The 22,733-nt window shown below is 41.8% G+C and overlaps 1 protein-coding gene across 1 annotated transcript in view; it reads left to right on the top strand.

Moving 5' to 3' along the window:
• The window catches only part of LOC138498459 (fibrocystin-L-like), a 1,772,245-nt gene that overhangs the window by 784,084 nt on the left and 965,428 nt on the right, over positions 1-22,733 (top strand). The window contains exon 21 of the mRNA XM_069622209.1: positions 3,255-3,368. Coding sequence (XP_069478310.1) covers positions 3,255-3,368 — 114 coding nt within the window. The remainder of the gene's footprint in view (positions 1-3,254; positions 3,369-22,733) is intronic.

The following is a 22,733-nucleotide window of genomic DNA, read 5'->3' on the forward strand; positions in this document are numbered from 1 at the left end:
CCCCTGACGCTGAACTGCAACCACCTGACAATGAGGATGAGGAGGGTGGGGATGGGGCAGCACCTCAGGGAGGAAGCAATGCACAGGAAGGACGTGCCATGCGTCAGACTCTCATTAACCAATGCTTCTAGCACACATGGACGGTGGGTGTCACATGAAGATGGCACTTGGGGCACTGTGTGTGTCTGGGACATGCACACTGTGGACTGTTCACCAATAAAGCACACGTACACAATGATCAATGTCCACACATGTGATTTGTGCATAACCATAAACTGTATTGATTAGGTGCTTTGACTGAACACACCCAGTCCCCCCTCCCCCTCAACTCCCCAACACACCCCCTAAGCCCCCAAACCCCCAAACACACCCCATCCCCCCCTCAACTCCCCAACACACCCCATCCCCCGTCCCCCCTAAACTCCCCAACACACCCCATCCCCCCTCCCCCCTCAACTTCCCACAAAAGTGTGTGGATGCCTGTGGTCTAGTGCATCATGTGGTATTGTCCCACTGGGCGGACTCTATTGCCCCCCTCTCCCTGCACCCGGGGCACCCCTGCCTGTACTCCGCAGGTTCCTGGCCGATCTGCAGACGGGGCTGGATGGGGTAGAACTGGCAAGCGAGGAGGTACTTGGCCCCTCACAAGGACGCATGTCCCTCAAAACCTGAACAAGGTTCGAGAGCATGTGCCGCACCGCGGCTAATTCTGTACAGATATCCTTGGAGGTGGATGCTATTGCTGCCTTCACTGTTTCTGCACATTGTTGCATTTCGGCCCTTGCACTCCCACATTCGGCCACATGCTGGCTCATTAGTGAGGACAGTTGTTGTTGGTGCTGGATTATTTGTTCCATTGACTCCTGGCTTCTCTGGGCTAACGATAATGCCAGTGGTGTGTCAAATGTGCTGCTCCCCTCCTGCACATTTTCAACTGGGGATGGAGTGGCTGGCCAAGAGTTATCAGGGGATTGCCCCTGTATGCTTTCATCATGCTGGCTGCATGGGGACAGGTAGGGGGAATGAAGGTGGCCAGTGGGGGGACCTACAACTACATCAGCATCCCCTGCATCATCATCCGAGCCACCTGCGGTGGCAGCAGTCTCGCCTATTGTGCTGCTTCCGGCAGACCCAGTGCTTTCGGTGGGCAACACTTGCTGGATGTGTGTTGCTGGTGCTACCATGGTGCTTGGCCTGGTGCACATCTGTGCCCTGGCCTGTGTTGTGGTCGTCGATTTTGGCTGCGGAGGGATTTTGCTTTTTCCAGCAGAGGTGGAGGGTTGGTGTGTGGGGACATCGGGCCTGGCCTTCTTGGCAGGTGTGGTGGCAGTATCTTCCTCGTCACTGTCCGAATGAGAGCCTGTGGTGGAGCAAAGGGGGGAAAGGGTTAGTGATGCCTCTGTGGACATTGAGCAGGCATTGTGATTCATTCATTTTGATTGGTAGATGTTGCACATTGGAGACAGTGACATACAGGTTGTCTCACCTTTAGGTGGTAGAAGCATGGAGGCATGTGGGTGCCTACGGAAAGGGTGTGCATACTGCATGTGTACAAGGTGTAGGTCAGAACTGCCTGTAGGGAGTATTCTGCTGATGTGTTGTGTTAACCCTGTCAGGCATCATTGCAATTCCCATCAATCTGGACTTCAGTGACTTTGGCATGGCTGGATTTAAGGCACCTACCTGCGTCACATGATGTCGGGGCTCCTCTCTCCATGTCTCCGACCCCCTCTATGCTTTCTGTGCCAATGAGTGTGGCACATGTCTCCTCCCACGGCTGCATTTTGATTGGTGACTCTGCTCCTCCACCAGTTGCCATGGCCAGGTTTCTGTTAGCAGAAAGAATACTCCTTACGCGGAGCTGTAGGTCATCCCACCTCTTCCTGCACTGTCGTGCATTGCGGGGTGTAGTGCCAACTGCACTGACCCTCTGTGCGACCATGGCCCATATGTCCTTCTTACAGGCTTTTGCTGGTCTGGTCATCTCGGTCGAAAACACCACGTCGGCATGTTCCTGTAGTGTTTCTGCCAACATGTTAAGCTCCTCCTTAGAGAAGCGCTCCTGCCGCAGCCAGTCTCCTCTTTTTTTTCACAACTTTAGGCATTGTGAGGATGGATGAATGTAGATGAAGGTTTACAGAGGTTGTGGGGGTCAGGTGTCCACTGGTTGAGGCAGATGGCAATGGATTGTGTTTTTGAAGATGGCCGCCGTGCTCTTTCCCGTTCCTGTGCGGTGACGCAACTTCCGGATCCGCTTATTTGCGGTCACCGCTAATAGCGGTTGCTGCTATTTGCGGTCACCGCTAATAGCGGTGATCGTTGATATCGATGGCTGAGGTGGCGGACGTGCTATTTGCACGGCATACGATGCCGGTAAGTGGCATTTTTTTAACGTTACTGGCATGGCGCAATGCTCGTGCCCGAGAGGTCGTAATGTGCCGCTTTTAGCGGTATCTGGCCCGCACGGACACGTTAATTGCGCCATGCCGGTAATGTCTGCAACTTACCGCCAGGGTTGTAATGAGGGCCCATGTGTTTGATTGCAAAAGCAGCGATTAAAAACAAAACACTATGAAATTGTACTAACATTGAAAACTGTGAGAATATTTATTTCTAAAGATCACCAGTATATAACGTACTCACAATAAGGATGTTTTCTGGTGGAAGTTCATTCTTCCAAGATGGATACACTCCTATTGTACTAATTTGAAATAACCATATGAGAAAGGGAACGTTTACAAATGGCACCAGTGAGGGTTCCAGCATAAAATCTACAATCATTTTGAGAACATAAGAATGACCACAGATTTTTATATTTGACAAAGGTGTCTGTGATAAAAGCGTTCAACGCTTGAATTACTAAGTACATAATGTGCACTGCACCTGTTCATTGAATTTTCTCAACACTCACCCTAACGTTTTTAAAATGTGTAACATTAAATCATACCTACCGATTTGGCGAGGCACAAGGTGAAGATGTGAGGATAAAACCGCTGCAACATTGGTTACACCACTGGGGTCCAAGCACTGTCCAGAGGTAATGTTTCATTTCCCTGCATCTAATTGTACCCATGACCAAATTGGTCCCTTCTTTAGATGTAATAGCATTGCATCATTGTGTAAGTGGTGCACCACCCCTGGAAGGGCCTTTGCACACAGAAGGTCATAGGGGAGTGTTAACAAGGTGATAGGTTAATAATATGTTTTTGACTCCTTCTCCTGAAAGTACAATTTAAAATCTATCATTTTTTCAGGTTAAAGTCATCATCGAAGAAATGCTTGGTTCAAGATGTTCAGAACTCATTGTCAACTATACGGAAGGCAGTGATGTGTTGATGTTTGAAGATTTTGAGCTGGACCCTAACTGGGTAAGGAATTTTGTAAGGATTGTTTTGATGGGCAGGAATATTTGCTACCTTCACATGTGATTGTATTCATTTTGTTCATAAAATGTTCAGGATTTTAAATGTTACATGTATAGGCTATATAGTATTTTGCTCCTTACTACTTTAATTTCTGTTGGATGTTTGCATTAAAACTTTTTTCATCTATTTTTCCTTTTAACTGTGTTTCCACCTTTTTTACTTACATTGGTCTCCCTTTATCCGTATAAAAGGAAATAACATCTTAAGAGGGCATGAAGTGCCGGTTGAAGATCTATTTTAATATAAAGGTTGCAGATGGATAGTTTGAATTTTTTAACTTCCAATGAACACTTTGCATTTCTGCCTCTCCTTTCGTCCTTGACACAATCCTGCTAATATCCGGATGAGGCCTCTTCGATAACTGACAAACATCCTTGTCACGATATATGTGTAAAATAAGTGTTCTCTCTTTCTGAAACGTCTCTCTTATTTTAGGGAAACCCCTCTCCTGCAATTATAAACTAGTTCGTAGCCACCTGAATCATTATATGTTTCTGCCTCTGGCCAGAAGGATCACATTTTTGTACAAAGTCTTGAACGCGCTCAGATTTTTGGGAAATGATGAACATAAAAGAAAAATGTTTGTCAGACGTTGCCTTTGACATCACGCGGTGTGCTCCCTCTGCTGGGGTTAATCGAGTTTACCCTTCAAGATATTGTGATTGGGGATTTGTAGGACAAAGATAAAGCAAAGGAGGAACCATCTCCTCTCTCTTAATTTCACTGGTTACAGGTTGCTTGGTCTGCCCCTTGAGGAAATAAAACCGAAGTCTTTTAGATATCAGGAGGTGGTTCTTCCTGAATGTGATCAAAGGCTACTGGGTCCTCAAGGGGGAGGCAGAGGCAGAGCAGCTCCTTTCAGTACAAAAATTAAAGCAGCATCCGAAGCTCTCTGCTTCCTAAGGCATGTCTATGCCAAGAAGTCATCAGAGAAAATTCTGATGGATGACTGAAGTTGGAGCGCAAAACTTTGGTGGATTCAGTCTTGCGTGAATCTGTCCTCTAGATGATCAAGTTGTGGTTTATATTTCCTTCCAAAACTCATGGATTATGTTTATCTGTATGCAACATTTTCTTGTATAATGGCAGGTCCGGCTCAGACATTGTTGGAGGAAAAAGATGTACAAAAATTCCCTCTGAAGAAGATAGGCCACCTATTATATCCTTATCCAAGTTCACAAGCCTTCAGTGAACAGGGACCATCTTTATTTCTTACCAGTCATGTAGGATTGCAGCCTTACAGAATAGCATCCTATTATTAGCATTGGTGGACTTTGTGGCTGCTGTGGATCAACGACATATGCACTGTTACAAAGTCGAGGATCTGATTCGGTCCCTAGTACTTGATGAACCAAGAAAGCTCACCTGCTAGGGCCTTTTTGTCAGAGCTGGGACTGGAATTACCAGTCCACGCCGAGTCCCCTACAAGTCAGGAAGCCTGGGCTCAGAGTAGACAAGCCACAGTCAATCGCCCAAGGAGCACCCAGAGTCCCTTATTACTGTGGGGTCTTGTATGCCAGCAGAGATTGTTGAAATCTTGTCACTAGGACACAGGGTTAATTTGATAACACTATCTCCAGTTTCCCCATTGCAAACCACAGGATCCTGTATTGCAGCATGGATATTAATAGAGCATTACCTGTGTTGAAAATGGAGACGTACTTCTGGTGATGCAGGCTGCATTCAGACTGTCATCAGGGATCCCATATACCCGATGGGACCTTCAGAATGGCTTAGCAATGGAGGAGATTGTGGAATAAAGAGATCAGGGACGCTGAGAGACAGAGATCCCTGGGCACTGTTAGGGCATGGCCAGTTGCCACAGAGAGAGGAGGCAAGGTTGAGACTCCCATCTGGACTAAAGTTGGCAGCAAGGGCTCTTTAAGCCTTGGCCAAGCACCAGGGATACGCACATGACAACAATTGGGTGAGGTGGCGGAACAGCCTATCCATATGGGCCACTAAAGATATTTCTTGATTCAACCAATCTTGGGGCATGTGGCAAGAAACCTGTGTGACAGTTTAGTTTGAAGGAAGCAGTTACCTGGAGCAGAGTCATAGAGCATAATACAGAGTTTGGGAGTGGAGAATCATGGTCACTGTGGTCACTTCACTGACTGGCCTTCCTGTAGGTCTTTGGGGCTTTGACAGGACTCCCACCCCAAACAGATCCATCCAAGGAGTCAGCGGTCGTGAAATGCTATATAAGTGACAAAGTGTATTGGGTACTATATCCCTTCTGAAATATGCTGGACAGGATAGCCCTAAATAAATAGGTCGACCCTATATCCTTAGTAACCAGAGTATGGCACTATATCACCAAGACAGAGAAAGCTCAGCACTAGAACCCTAAGAGAAAGTGTGTGGAGTCCTAGACCTCTCTATATCCCCCAATGTATGGGTGCCACATCCCTGGGATTGTGATTAAAGGCTGAACAAGTGATCCACGGACTCTGTACCTGGAAGGATTTGCAATACCAAGCAGAGGGTACCCATGGACTGAGCCAAGAAGGGTGCTATTTCTCTGAAACAAGTGTGCTCAGGGCTTTATCCCTGAATCTGTGTAAAAAGTGAGACAGTACTTAGATCTGTTGATCCAGAGGAAGACCAGTATCGCTAAGAGACAGGAAACCCATTTGCACTTTGGATGATGCCCCCTTCCCCCTCTTGCTTTGATTGTTCCAAGCCAGTGACTCCATCCTTAGTTTTAGATACCTATAGATGTTTATCCCAACACCATCCTGAAAATGCTACTAAATACTTATAAAACTGAACTCATGTCTTGAATGTTCTTTTAATCTGCCACAGAATGATGTTAGAAGTGGAATCGCTGGAACCTGATGACAAGGTTAGATCCAGATCAATCCTTACCCCAATAACACATATTCATTAAGTTTCTAGGATCTCCAAAAGGGTTACCCTTCACTCCAGAGTTATTACCAAGGCAGCTGCACACAGTTAGATCAACAAAGAGCTATACCACACACCCTAGAAAGAGATCTCTGATATCGACCAATGCAAAAATCAGTTTACTTCCATGGATTTATGGAAAGATGGCAAAGAAAAGTCAGGGTTGGTATCAAAACATGTACTAGTAAGGGTTGTTTGATTAGGATTACACAGGGAAAGTCCAATTCCTACACTTTCATTCCTGCAGCAAAGTTTACCATGTGATGGCGAGCCCATTGCACAAATAAACTGTGAATGAAACAAAACCTCAGTGGTAGTTGAGGAGGAACAGATAGAGGAAACAAGAAAGTGTAGGAAATTGTATGGGCCCACCTATGAACCAGCCCAACCTGTTCTGAAGATGACAATTATAGACCCTCAATCAATAATCTCTGCTGATGTTGAAGTTTTGCAAAGGGCTCAAAAGAGCATTTGAAAGTGCGACCACTTAGTAAGAAAAACATTTTTCTATTGGAGAGAACACAATCAAAAAGGGGATGTCTACATCTGCTACCAACTTTTGGTTCCTCTGGTTTCCAGCAGCAGTAATATATGTAATGTACACAAGCTATAATATTAATAGCCCACTGGCAACATTTGTTTTAACCAGTAGTGGGTTATTTGGGGCTAGGGTGTGGGGGATTCGTTTTGGAATGTTGATGGAAGAGTTGGATGTGACGTGAAGCTGCTGCAAAAGTTACGATGTGGTGGGGGCATGTCTCTTAGTAGGCTTTTGTTGATGGCAGTCACTACTTGGCATGTTGTATTGTTGGTGAGTGGGCCCAGCTGGGTATATACAAATTTGTTTGTGATGCTGATACTTTAGATAATGTGAGTGGGGTGCAAACCCTCTGAAAAATGTCTCCGCACCTGACACTGAAGTAGGATGAAGGACAAAAACTAGAAAGCCGTCCGTGAGGTTTCACATCGTAAACACCACTTAAGTTGTTAGAATGCTGTGTAGTGTAATGATTCTAGTATGTATCTAAAAATATTCGAAATACTCAAATACGATAATGTTGCTTGAGCATTTTATTGTGTTTGATTAGTCTGCAGTTGCCACTTGGCCCTTGCATTTCGGACCCTTGTGGTCTTTCATCAGGGAAAAACTCTTTAATGTTAATCCAACCAATGATGTCAAAGGTAACACAAAAGACCAAATCAACCAATCGTGTGTCACCAAAAGTTCTCATAGTTCACAATTTTGGGATCAAACGGTTAACCCCATATTCATTTGAACCATCGTAAGAAGCAGCGTAGATCATTGGTAAAGAATACAAGTCAAACCAATAAATCATAAATAGTCATGAAGTGAAAAACAAAATAATGATTGAAACATGAGAGTGTACAAAACATAATGATAGTAGTAATAAAAGCATAATAATTGTGATGAAAAAGCATAATGATGGTGACAGAAATCATAGTCAGGCCACAGACAAAAAACATAAACAAAGAACATTTAGAGAAAAGAATATATGTTTATACATTGTCAGTATGAAGTATTATACAGGTTTCTCATTGGTGTAAAAAAAATGGCGAAGATTATTTGCACATACTCTACGAATCAATTCTAAATGCTGTGTTTGATGGGACTGTGCATGCACCTTGGTTTAGTTATACAGTCACAGTGATCTAATCGCAAGTGAACACTATGACAAATCTCACATGCAGTGCACCTAGTGTTACACGTACACTCATTTTTTAAATTAGGGCTAAAGGGCACATGATGGATCGGAAATTCTATCATGCGGTGGTGAGCGTCTGTAGTATCTTAAAAATGATGCCTATATGTATGGTCCTTTTAGTATTATTCATAGTGCAACTTCATGTTAGACGGAAGAGTGCTAGATAAACTCAAACCTGCTTAAGTCAAACATCTCACTCGAATGATCACTACCACCTTTCACAGCGTATTCACCAAACTGTGATAAACATGTAACATACAGTCAGCAACATGTTTAGCACCATGTGTGTGTGATGTGACACAGCCCATAAGATACAAAATTCTACCCGTTCCCTGCCGTACAATGGCTTATCCGTCAATAGAGAACAATTTTTGAGTGGCAGCCATACCCGCCTAACCTCTGGGTTTAAATCAGAGACTCTGGGTTTTTACACTCGTCTCCAGGGAAGAGCGTGGAGTCTCTGGGTTTTCCGGCCGTCCCTAACATGAGCGCTAGAAGTGAGAGTTAGTGTTCCGTAGTGTATTTCCCATCTTAGAAACGGACCTTAGCAATGCTCTGCCTCCTCCTCATCACGTTGGTTGCAGGTTCAGCATGTCTGGGAAGTTGGAAAGTCTTAAATTGGGTGTGGATGAAGCATAATCGGTGGAGCCAAGAGGCAATGAGCGTTCCCCAAGTATATGATTACCCAAATGATGACTGACACATAGTATACGTGTTGGCAATAAAAGGCAGTGGTTTTTATTGCACAGAACCTCATTGTAGAAAACATATTGTGTACAGTATCACAAAATCAACAATAATAAACAACTGTACACTTTTGGGCACGAGGTCCAGGGTTGTGCCCCTGGCCAATGCCGCCAACTGATTCCCACAACGTTGTGGGCCATGTTCGTTGCCCTGTTTTTTCTTTCTTCTCCCTTCTGTTTTCCAGGTGGGTGGGATCTGGGAAAAGAAAAAGCCTTCTGCGTGCACAGAATAACTGGTGCTCTGTCAGGAGTACCAAGTGACAGTGAATTCTCCCTCCCTGAGGCCCTAACAAGTGTTTGCAGGGACTTTGTTACTTCCCTGGCCACCTGACGCCGACGTTCATGGGCACCTTGGTGGCCCCCTTTGTTGTGCCGCTTCCCTTCCTCCTGCCTGTGTTGCCATATGCAAAACTGTAAGTGGCAGGGGGGAAGCTGTTTGCTTTATTACCTCCTGTTGCACATGCTGTATGTGACAGCATGTGTTCTGTCCCACTGTCACCTTGACCCTCTAATTACCTTCCTGTGCTTTCTAGCTTTGGGGGAACCCCCCTCCGCATCACTGGCCACAGCGTGTGGTGGCTGAATTTTGTTGCGCTTCACAAGTTTCCCCCATGTGCAGTGAACCATGCCTGTGAGCCAGTTGCAGGGAGGATACCACGATCCTGGAGATCCGTTCACTACCGACCTTTTCAACCCGTGGAATATAGCGCAGCACATGGAGTATCTTAACAGCCTTCCTTTTGTGCAATATATATATATCTCCTGCTTGCTATGTGTCGAAGTGGATTTACCTCGTACTGTTTTTATTTTCTATACATTTAAATTCTTAATTTGCAGTAGATAATTAAAGTGATGTCAAGAAAAATTCTACTGTTTCATGCTAGTGTCCCAGCACTTTGCTATTTATTTTCCACATACTTGCGAACATTTAAGTAAATCTGCCTCTTGGCCCAATCCCCTATCTTTTGCAATAAGCATTTCTTTTTATTTATTTTTTATTATTAAATTTATTGAATTTTATGACCAACAAATCAATACATCAAATTCATCAACATTAACACCATTGAATTAATGACATCTAAGCTCTTCAAATACCACCACCCCACATCATACCAGAAATTAATCGGAAGTAACTGATAAACAATAGTATTACTCATCTAAAAATCTACCCCACATTTGATCAAACAAATTCATTTTTTTTATCTCTGCGAAGAACCACTTTCTCAAGTTTGGAAACTTGTCTTAAGTCCTCCACCCACTCTGAAAATGTCGGTCTTTCATCACATTTCCATTTCCTCAAAATGATTTTCTTAGATGAGTTTGCAGACCTGAAAAACCAACATCTCTTTGGGTAAGTGAGTTCTTCCATCATATCATCCTCACCCAAGGTGACAGTGTTATAATCAAAATCTTCCTGCAACAATAGGACCTCATTCATCCTCTCAGTGACTTTCCTCCAAAATGACCTCAGCTCATAACAATCCCATATCATGTGTTCAAAGGAACCAACGGCATGTTTACACCTCCAACATGCCTCTGAATCGACCATTCCTCTCGCATGAATTCTTTGGGGAGTCCGAAAAACCCTGTTCAGAATTTTAATTTGGCGGCTTTGCTCTCCTAGATTAATGGATGTCAGAGCCACATTTTTACAAATATGCCTCCATCTGTCCTCAGACATCTCCGAGCCAATTATCTCAGACCACTTTGACAACAATCCTTTATTTGGCTCACGATGATGGCCCAAATTTATGTACACCTTAGACGCCATACCACTTCCTGCCTTATATTCAGGTAACCAAATCTGCCATCCATTGCCATCAACTGCACCTTCATTCCGCAGTATTTTCCTCAATTTCCTATATTCTCCCATAGTGCAGTCTCTAAATTCTTTAACTAGTGCAAGTCTCTTAAAACTGACCCACTTACCATCTTCAATTAGATCGCCCAGCCACATTACTCCACCTAGGAACCAGTTCAACCAAAATAGCGGCCTTCCATTCAACCTTATTCCTGGATTCAACCAAGATTGGGATAAAATAATTATCACAGACCCTTCTTTTATTCTTCTTCCAAAGCTCCTTCCAGCATGTTCTTAGAAATTTAGTTGGCGGAAATGATTGACATCCAGATCCATCCACCGTGGACAGTATATCCCTAGGCAGCAGTGGAGATGAGTGATTTGACTCCGCCAACGTCCAGACATCATTCGAATTTTCTACAAAAGGAACCAGATGTCTGGCTCCAAAAGCCAAGTGGTAATTTTCAAAATCTGGAACCCCTAAACCTACACAGTCTTGGGGCAATTGCAATTTCCACAATTTAAGACATGGTTGTTTATTCTCCCAAATAAAGGACTGGATTAGACTCTCAATTTTCTTCAAATAACTCTTTTTAATGATCAAGGGGATCATACTAAGCACATAGTTGACACGTGGTGTTGCTGTCATTTTGATTGCATGCACCCTTCCCCATAGACTCAAGTTAAGCTCACTCCATCTCTTCAGATCAAACACCAGGGATTGAACCACATGAGTAAGGTTGACATCCATTATTTTATAGACATCACTAGTCAACCAAATTCCAAGATATCTCATCTTGATCGGACACCAATTGAAGCCAAAGTTCCTCATTTTCAAAACAGAGCATGAACTAGATGCCGGTAGTGCTTCTGATTTGGACCAATTGATCTTGTATCCAGATATTCTGTGAAACACATCAATCAGTTCAATCAGCACAGGAATGGAGTTCTCAACATTCCGAACTACCAGCAACATATCATCCGCATACAGCCAAACCTTTTGACTGGCCTCGCCATAATGAATACCTTCAATTCTCACATATTCTCTTATTCTCACAGCCAGTAGTTCCATAGCAATAACAAACAGGATGGGCGATAATGGACAACCCTGTCTCGTGCCTCTTTCAAGTTAAAAAATGCCTGAGGTCATGCCATTTGTTCGAACACTTGCAGTAGGCTGTGAGTACAGCAATCTTATCCATCCGATCATGTTTTTTCCAAATCCAAATCCCTCCAAAGCACTCAAAAGATATTCCCATTCAATACGATCAAATGCTTTTTCCGCATCCAAGGGCAACACCACCACATCATCCTGACGTTCCCTGCTTTCAAATAGGGTTGACAAAAGCCTCCTCATATTATCTGACACATGTCTTCCTTTCTCAAAACCTGTCTGACCTTGATCTATAATATCCATTAGGTAAGTCTCAAGTCTCAAGGCCAATGCTTTCGCAAAAATGTTGTTGTCAATGTTCAGCAAGCTGATTGGCCGATAATTGCACGTTTTAACAGGTGGTTTCCCATCTTTCAGAAAAACAGAGATCGATGCATGTCTAGTGGAAACTGGAAGACATCCATCCCTTAAAGAAGTTAGCAACATTTCTAGCAGAAACTCAAAAATCTCTTCTGGGAATATTTTGTAAATTTTCCGCTGGCAATCCGGACATTTCCCAGAATTCAATGCACATACAGCAGTCCTGAGATCTTCCACACTTAAATCTTTTTCCATTGACTCCAAAAATTCTGAACTTATTTTCTTCAAATGACAGTCATCAATGAATTGGCATATCTCATTTGCAGTTAAATTGACTTCTGAAGAATACAGGGTTTTGTAATATGTCAAATGCTTCATTCATTTCTGTAGATTCAAAAGTCACAACCCCATCGAGCTTCTCTATTGCATTAACAGTCCTTTCATTATCCATGACTCTCAAGCGATGAGCGAGAAGCCGATCACACCTTTCTCCCTTTTCATAGTATTTGCTCTTGGTTCTAAAAAGTAGCCACTCAGCTTTCGTAGTCTACAAATCCTATAATTTTTCTTTTTTCAGTCTCAAAACTCTCAAAGTATCACTTGAAAATGTTTGCATATTTTCCTTTTTCAAGAACCTGAATTTCCTCATTCAGTTTCTTCATTTCAGCATCTCTCATTTCCTTTTTTTGCTTGACAATCCAATCAGCATACCTCTCATGTAGGACTTGAAGGCTTCCCACACAAACTCCACTCTAACTTCTCCAGTCCAATTTTCAGCTACAAATAACTTTGCCTCTTGAACTATTTTATCCACAATATCATCGTCATCAAGACGTGTGACATTCATCCGCCATGTATTAGACTTCAGAACAGGAAAGGTTCACTGCAATTCCATTGAGATCAGAGCATGATCTGAAATCCACAATGCTTTAATGTCTCCCCTTTTAAAAGATTGCGTGCAAAAACCAGAAGTCAGAAGAAGGTCTATCATTGAATATATTTTATGTCTGGCAGAAAAAAATGTATATTGCCTCGCTGAATTTCTGCAATCTCCATACATCTGAGAGGTTCCATTCATCCATTAGTCTTTTTAATGCCACTCTTTTCCGATTATTTGCACTGTCCACTGCCCCCCCACTTATATCTAACTCCGGATCCAGAGCAACATTAAAGTCTCCCCCACAATAACATTACTTACAAGCATATTCTGTAGAAACTGTGCTAGAGAGATGAAAAACTCTCTTCTCCCCCATTCGGAGCATATATGTTGCAGAAACAATATGGAACATCCTGAATTTTGGCAGTTACACAAACAGTCCTCCCTCAACATCCTTCTCACATTTCATTTCTTTAATTGGCAAATTTCTTTTAAACAGAATACACACACCTCTAGAACTAGTAGTGAAGGATGAGCAATAAGCATTGCTGACCCATCCCCGTTTCCATTTATCTAAATCTGTATCCAACAGATGAGTCTCCTGAAGCAGTGCAACATCTGCTCCCATTTCTTCCAGTTTTATCAAAATCGCTTTCCTCTTGTTAGCACAATTAGCTCCATTTACATTCCAGGATACCACCCTCAAGTTCCTCTGCTAAGAGTAAGACATGAGTATATCCCGTCTCACATCCCTTGTGATGAATTCAAATAACACAACAAAATTAAACCCTATGTCTAGAACAAAAAACAAAACAGAAAATATAAAAACTTTCTTGGATTTGAACAATCCAACCCTCCAGAACTTCCCTTCCACTCTCACGTAGAAAAGGAATTCCGTACCCCCTCCCTTGGATCGTCAAGTATGATCCTCAAAAAATCTCTACACCATAACACCATATCACTCAATTTCAAACAGTGCCAGTTATGCAATTAGTACTAATCCATGGCAAAAACCAGAGCCTCTCCCCACATCACATTCCCGGAAAAGTAATAAGCATTTCGTGTTTCATAGTGGAATCTCAGTTTCACTGCAGGTCCCATCTCGCCTCAAGGCATGATGGGCACATTTTATTTTGTAAGCTTGATGTCAATAAAACATAATCGCGTAAATCGTCTAACATTCAAACCAGTTAGTGGTTTGGGGAGAGCTACATGCCAGTTAGGTTTTACATTTTTGCCACATGCTCTTTCAATCTGGGCATTTAGGTAGTGCCACTGCCTCTCACGCATGCAGTGAATTCTCAGTGCCCCTACAGCGTGTGGGCGTGGTCTTGCCGACATTTTGGTGGGGCATTCCGGTGACGTAGATCTCCGGGTTTTACATTTTGGAATGTAGGAAGGTATGGTGGCTGCCGTGTATGAAAAAATGAGATTCAGGAACCTGTTGAAAGTAAGGAAGTCTTAGTAACTAAAGAAAGCTAATAGCAATGTCGCTAAGCAGGTATGACGTCCAGTGTGGAACCTGCTTCCACATACTTTTTGAGGTGAATAGGCGTGTCCTTGGTGGCAAATCCCTGAATGTAAGGGAACCGGAGAAGCCGGCTGATAGGGAAAGCTAGGGGTGGTCACATGATTGGAGTGCAGATCATGTGATATGAGTCACATGTTGTTGCCAACGTGTAAGGCGTCTTGTCAAATTTAAATAAGACGTCCATCGAAAAGATAAATTAAAATTAGGTTTTAACCTTATCATTTGTAAAAACATAATTGAAATTAAGGAAATAGATAAATGGATAAAAGAAATAAATGATCCATGTCTTACCAGCGCGTGTTTACAGACAAGTGCATTGTCTTTCCAAAATTAACCATGAAGCACTTGTTTAAGCGACGAGACATAGACCTAACCCGGTATGGGACAAAGGTAATATCTTACATCACGGGACATGTGGCATCAGTCAAAAGCTCTGTTGCGGTGTATTAAAGTCCAAAGTTGGCAAGAATCAGTCTGTTATGTGTTCGTCAACATTCTGGGGCGGGGTGTCAGTGCGAGTCTGGAGACTAATCAATGGCTATTGAGTAATACATTTTCAAACTTATGAGAGAGATCGCTTTAGAAGTGGTTGACTAACTGCATGCATTCTTGACAAATAAATGCTTAGTGTATTTCATAATGTCATTCGGACTATCTGGATGCTGCAGAATTAGTTGCCAATAGTGGAAGTTAAGAATGTCTTTTTAAACGTGTTTCAAATATAACAATCTTGTTATCGTTCTCCTTGCTCATTACCATTTGATGTTTACCCCATTTGTTAAGTATTTCACAATGCGAGTATCTTACGGGAGGAACAGCTCGACTTGAATACACATTATTCAAATTGTTTGTTTGTGGCAGGATTTGTAGCGAAGCGGTGTTCCTTATACAATTCCAAGCAGTTTCACCAATCTGCACCAAATGTTTCATAGATGCCTGTTAGGACTGAAAGGAAGGCATGGCATACTTGCCAACATTTTATGACCAAAAATCTGTAGGATTTTTTAAGTTCGAAAAATGGTAATTAGCATGGGAAATGAGATCACTTGACCAGATAACATCTCAAGAAATAACATCACATGTCATATGGCACTCAACCACAAGGTTCTAAGCATAACAATTTGAAATAAATAGCATATGTAATGGTTTAAAATGTGCTCTTGCCACTCTCATCTTACAAACTGTGCTTGCTGGATCCCTTCCCACCATAATTTCCCATGGGCATACATGCCAACCCTCCCAATTAAGTCAGGAGACTCCCGATTTTTCCGTGAATTTATTTTATATTTTTCACGTTCTCCCGCCTAAAATAATTCTAGCCCTAATTCATTCCTATGGGAAACTTTTTTCTCAGAGGAAATCTCCCTCACAGGTGCCCCGGAATGTTGCATGTATGGTTGGGTATACCAAAGTGTTACTACCTTCTTGCCTTTGACACCAGTTCCTCTGCATCAGCCACAAAGAAGGATTTATAGATTTCCAGTGGGCATTTATTGTTTCGACTCCCTTATGGCTGGAAGTCTCGCGATAATTGGTGGCAATAAGCCTCCCCTTGTATTTCTTTGTCTCCATTAAAATGTATGCACCCCATGGGTGCCTTGGACTTTTTTCTGCTCCAGGCAAGGCCCCCACTTCAACCGTCATGTTGCAGTGGGCCCTCACACATCTCTAGCCGGACCCACCTAAGCACAACCACTGTTAACACCAGCCAACGCCACTGAAATACACTCAAACCATTCTGTTGCCAAATCTGCATGTAGGCCATAGTCTTTTTTGCGTGCTCCATCAAAAATACCCTGCATGTGCTCCATCAAAAATACCCTGCAAAAATACCCATCACACCAACCGCATCATTGTATGCTGACTTCATTTATGTTCCATACCCTCCATATGTGTGTTCTTTGTTCTGCACACATCATCTAAACTCTGGGCATGTTTAATGTACTACCTCAGGCCCTTTGGAGTTAGCTTTCTTCCTATGTGCTATTTGATGGACTTGTGCTTCGCTTACCCAGATATGCTGTATTTCTGAATGCCCCTAAAGTCCTAGATGAAATAATGCAGTACATTTCTTTCAGGGAGATCAGGATATTAAAATAAGTAAAAACAGCAGAACACTTTCCCCAGTGAGCACTTGAGGTAGCCGGGAAGAGTGCTAACCCTGAATAAATGTAGTTTTTGGGAGGCAATAGTTCACGGCATTAGGAGAATGCTGTGATCAAAATGGGCGAGAGACTTGCAGCCTGTGCATTTTCCGTTGCTACAAGCAGCAGTGATTTAGGCAATACACAAAATACCGAACCTTTTACATTTCATCGTGCAAAAGCCCACTGTAAGCATCGAGCATATAGTAATACATAGCTAATTGCAAAGAACGCTGCCTCAACTTTCTGTGCCCCCAGGCCTGTAACTCCTCTTCACATAATTTGTTACCTAAGCATAGCATCCTGCATTACACTTTACAGCCTGATTCTTCCATTCACCCCCCATAGCTGAGGGTCATCTGAAAACAGTGAGATGGGGCATTTAAAAACAATCTCATCAAAGTGATTGCTCTGGGAGAATATCATTTGGAAAGTCAAAACAGAACATTGCACATTTGTTCCTCTAGCAAATTAGTAATGTGCTTATCTGGCCCTTGAAATGATAATGCCAGAAAACGAGACTCGTCCCATTCCATCTGTGCTTCTTGCACAACTGATCAACATTCACACCATGGCTTTATTACCTTCACTTGAGAACACAGCTTTTTTTTTGTTTCCTCCTTTTTGGAAACTTGACAAAAGCCACTAAATCTTGAGTTCAAATGCACAAGTCCTTATCAGTCTGAACACACTTGAGGTGAAATTCCCCAGTGACAACCTGACGTTCTCTGCACACATGTGCCTAGAGGTACATCAGGTCAGTCACAGTTCATCACTTAAATCAAATAAATGACTTCAACCCACCCACCAGCCGAAATCAAACGCTTTTTTAAAGTTTCCACAGTTAGATTGCAGAATCTGCATATTTCGCTGCTTCATCTTTATACCAATGTTTCATTCTGACTCTTGTATGAAACAAATCTAATCAAAACAACTAAATGTTCTACATACGTTAGAGCAGGGACATAATGTTAAATAGGTCATGCGTGGTAATTGCCTGTGACAAAATTTAGAATATTCAGGAAATGAAGAATATCTTTGAATCTGCGAGCAACTTTCTGCCCAATCCCATTCAAACAATTTTTTCTTGACCTTTACTTGAAACAACTCTAGGTCTTCCACAGACATGTTCATTTTTTCATACAATGATAACATACGCCCTTTGTGTTGAACCATAGATGGAGGGTTTTTGCTGGCTAACATATGATTTAGCTCCATATACAAAGAATTTTTAGGAGGGACCATCATTTTGGCAAAATATGAAAGTAGGCGCCAATTATATCTGGCCGATAGAGAATTAAGACCTAATTTGTGCCTAAGAATAGCATTAGGTAAAGATGATGGAAGTCCCAAAGTATATTTCCAAATGAGGCCCTGAAGTTGATCTAATAGGGGTCCCAAATCATATAGAAATAATTCTACTCCATACAACATGATTACCTCAACTTTTTTCACATAAAACTCTAATAGTGGGATTAGCGAAAATTTACAGATTATATGGAGCTAAATTTTCATTTAGCATTTTAGAGGAAGCAGTTTTACCATTAGGAGTTCTTTCATTTTTTTGTACGACGTGTTGTTTGTCAAAATAAGTCCTAAGTAAGGTAGGTTGATAGTAATTGCTATTGTGCATCACTGATTGTCCACGAAAAATGTTGTACTTTTTTCTTGTTACAAAATACGATGATGTTGGATTTTTGAGGATTTATGTTATTAATTCTACAGTATTGTAAAAAGCTTTCTAGCTTCATTTGGAGACCTGATTGCGTGCAATCGAACAGCAGGATATCATCCGCGTAGGCTAACCAGGACATGGTGAAGGACCCTATGCGAATTGAAAAGGATTTGTCGGGGTTCCATATCTCTTCTATGTCGGCCAAGTAGAGATTGAAGAGAATAGCAGCAGGATTGCAGCCCTGTTTGACACCCGTCCAACTAGGAATAGCCTCTGTGAGTGAGCCTGCCCGATTAATTCTTACTTTAACATTTGTTTTAAAGTGAAGCATTTCTATCAAGGTGATCAAATACTGTGGAAACTTGGCTTTACGCAATTTTTGCCAAAGCTTACCTCTTATGACACAGTCAAATGCTGCCTTTAAATTAAGTGATGCTACAAAGATGGGACTATTGGCGGGACAAGTAGCATAAGAAATAATATGTGCAAGAATGCAAGCATTAAGAGGGGTGCCCATGCTATTTCGAAACCCCACTTGTGCGGGACATAAACAGTTGTTAATGTGGGAAAAAGTTTATAACTCTTGCAAGATAAGAGAAGCAACATTTTTAGCTGCAACGTCAATGATGGCAACAGGTCTATAGTTGTTAGGATCTAAAATAGACCCCTTTTTATGGAGTGGAATAATGATTGACGTAAGACATGAGATTGGAACCATTTTTGAATGGAAGATTTTTTGGAACATAGGAACAAACATGGAGGACCAAAACAACGGATCATCCTTGATCAAACAAGGCGGGAGACCATCTGGTCCTGCACATTTGGATCCCTTCAATTTCTGAATTGCACCGAGTATATCAGCATGTCCCCAGGGACAACAGTTCAGAATTAGATGACACTCAGGAGGGTAATCATAAGACATAAATTCAACGGGAAGAGCAAATTTAGAAAGAAAAAAAGAAGTCCAAGTTGAGCTGTCAATTCCTGAGTCAAATTTGCGTGCTTCTGCTTTATCTATTGATCTAATGGATTTCCAGATGTCTTTTGTTTTACGCTTGCATAGAAAAACAACACATTTTTGGTTCTGCTTTATTTTATTTAAGACACAGATCTGTCTTAATGCACCTTTATAAGTACATATGATTTTCCTTTTCATGATTATAAACTCCGAATTGATGTAGCTCAACTTGGATTTCCACGCCTTTCGTAGTTCAGCATTTTTCTTCCTTTTAAGCGAAGCTATTTCATTACAAAATTGGACGTCCTCATTTTTGACTGTTTTGTGCGCCCCACACATCTGAGACATGTTTACAAGATGAAGGGCAACCATCCTTAAATTCCATTTTAGAATTACATCGTTGTCATAAAACTTACTCCCATTGCACTTCCAGAGATCTCTATTTACCAAGGAAGTACATTTTCTGCAAGTGGCAGGGGCCCATTCGATTAAAATATTGGGTCTGTCACATTGAATTAGAGATAGCTGGGATTCTGGTCGACAAAATGTCAAGTATTGTACAATCGATGTTATGATCATTAGCTGGTCACCCAAAAAAGTCTCAATGGTGTTTACAACTGACAGCCTACCTGATAACCACTTTGACGAAAACATGTGATCAATCCATGATTGTAGGCTCCCACGTTTCCACGTATAATTCATGTGATTACAAGCAGGAGGTGACAAATGAATATCCCAACATTTGAGAAACTTGCTCCATACGTTTCCCTTTTGAATAGAGGACTGAAAATATAACGAGCTCTGGGCCACTCTACTGTTGTTAGACCAAAATGATGCATTGAAGCCCCCTCCAATAAGGATTTCAGCAAGCAGGGATTTAACAAAAGCTTCATTAAGGGCATGGTTTAAAATGTGGCAAGCTCTTTCAATGGGGTGTTAACCAGGATTCCAATACAACGAAATTATAAATAGGTTTCCATTCTCTTCTGCATCCAAAGTAATATCCGCTAATAGGAAAAGGTCAGATTCATATACATTATTAATCGAAAACTTCAGCTTTGTATCAATCAAAACAGCCAAACCTCCTGATGGTCTACCTTCCAGCCCTTTAATCGCTGGGTGAGAGTAGGAAACAAAACCATCGAGTTCTACCTTCGATATGGCCATTGTCTTCTGAACTAACAAAATGTGAGGAAGGGACTCTATAGTGGTTCTCCTCCTCCACTTTGCTAGATTCAAAAAGCCACAGCAATTCCACGACGCAACCTTAAGGTCGTGAATTTATGAAGGTGCGTGGGGTACGTTTGTGTTAGCAACTGTTTTGATCAAAGGTTCAAGCCATTTAAGACCATTAAGTGCGTTTGTGAGCGCTGATAGTTGTTCCATCATATTTTTGGTGAGATCACTGTGGCCAATTGCATTTTCGTTAGTGTTACTAACCTGAATGACAAGGGGCGGGTGGATTTCTAGAAAGTCCATTGCTTCTTTAATTTGCAGAAAACCCACCATCTCCAGCCCAAGTATCACAAGATCACTCTGATGTTCCCAAATCAATTTCGCAATTATTGGAGATAACATTTTGGACAACATACGGTTGTTATTTTCGTTGGGAAGTCTAATCCACTCAATGTCATTTGTGACAAGACTTCTAAGCGATGGGATCTTAAGGACGCATTCATTAGGAAGGAGTGATTAATACATATAGCTCCATTGATCTTAACATTGCTCTTCCATCCAATAATATTTTTCATTTCATTGGGAATAGTGTGAAACGAAAGGGGAGAATTATTAGAGGCATCCACACAGGGTGTCTCTATCTCAATTTCGTCCCTAATGTCCTCCTTGTTCAATTAAATCAAATTTGCAAGAGGTTTATGTGACTATGTTCGTTTGTCATCATCTTCATGGATATTATTTGGAATTTGTAACTTCAATGTTAATCTCTTGGTCTCTTCAGAAGCTGTAGCCATTGATGATGACAATGTCTGCAGAGGTGCAGATGAACCACCGCTGTGTTCGGCAAGTTGTTCCTGCTTAAGGTGGTGTCAGTGATGGCAACATTATGAATGGCACAAGGTGCCACTGCAGGGGAGCTCTTTTTAGCTATTTCGTCCAAGGCTGTCGAGGTAGAACATTTATCCTCTATCTCCTGCCGTAATGACGTAGACCCTATTATTTTGTTGTTTACTTTGCTTTTTTCATTTCTCAAGAGACCATCAGTTTTTTCGATGTGATTTGTGTGAAAAAAGAAGTTAAGTGTGGCTGAGTCATCAAGTGTATATTTACTGTCAAATCTACTTGCGATACTGGTTTTACCCCTGTGTCAACATATTCAACAGTAGGAGTCGTCAAGTTGGAATCTTCTTTTACATTTACCGGATGTTTAGAAATATTTTCCTGATCAGCAACCGAGTTAAGCTGCAAGGCCTTTTTGCTTTCCTCGTTCAGCTCACTCAAGTTCAGATTTTGTTCAGAAGGGATCGCCGTAAGGGAACCTTTACCAATGATAGTTTGAGACGTATTAGCATAAATGGTTTCTGAGGAAGAATCCTTCGCTATTTTTTCCACTTGAAAGGGACCCCATTTATTTTTATGCCGTCTTTTTATGGCTTTCAGATGGTTCTTTTTTGCCCTTCTTGATGTAAAATAAAAGTCCTCTTTTAAATTCGGGCCATCTTTTTGTGTTTCACTACATTTGTCTTTTTCAATGAGGTTGACCAGAGTCGATGGACTGTCCGGGGTAGCCTCTAGCGTGGTTGCAATGGAACTTACTACTTCAGCAGACTCGAGTATCTCCAATATTTTGTCTTTGGAGTGCATCTGTACGAGAATGTTTTCAACCTGTAGGAGTCTGTCATGCTGTATTTTTGACACCTTCAAATAATCAATTGTCTCACATGGAGGAATGTTCCTGTGATCCAGCAATGGTTCATTATTGCGTTGGATTCTTTGTGCAAACGTAACTGGAATTCCCTTTATTAATAGAGGATCGTCCATTGTTTGGGAACCTACATGTTTTTTTTCAACCTATTTAGAAGGTCATTTTTTACAATTACTGCCGCTCTTACATGTCAATCCAGGTGATGTTTATGACATGCTTCCTGCGCCAAAATATAACCTTCCATTTTTGCCAGTTGGGAGTTGTTCGTGGTCAAATCCTTTTTTATCTCCTTATCAAGGAGATGGGATTATTCATGGCCACGATCTAATAGATTTAGAATTCTTGTAAATATCGGTAGATCTTGGATGTTATGATCAAGGTGATCTTCTACAAGATTTTCTTGAGAAAGAGGTAGTTCTGGCAGATTAGAAAAGTTAAATATTGGAAAAGATGTGTTCAAATTCTTTTGATCAATTAAGAGTTTCTGCGGCTTTGGATCAAGGTGATATTTCGCAGTAGGTGAGCTGGTAGAAGGAAATTGTCGCTTTTGTGCAAAATGAAGCTCTTTATGTTCATGGTCGAAGTTG

Source organism: Ambystoma mexicanum, chromosome 5q (genome assembly GCF_040938575.1).
Source record: "Ambystoma mexicanum isolate Mex_15411 chromosome 5q, UKY_AmexF1_1, whole genome shotgun sequence".
Lineage (NCBI taxonomy): Eukaryota > Metazoa > Chordata > Amphibia > Caudata > Ambystomatidae > Ambystoma > Ambystoma mexicanum.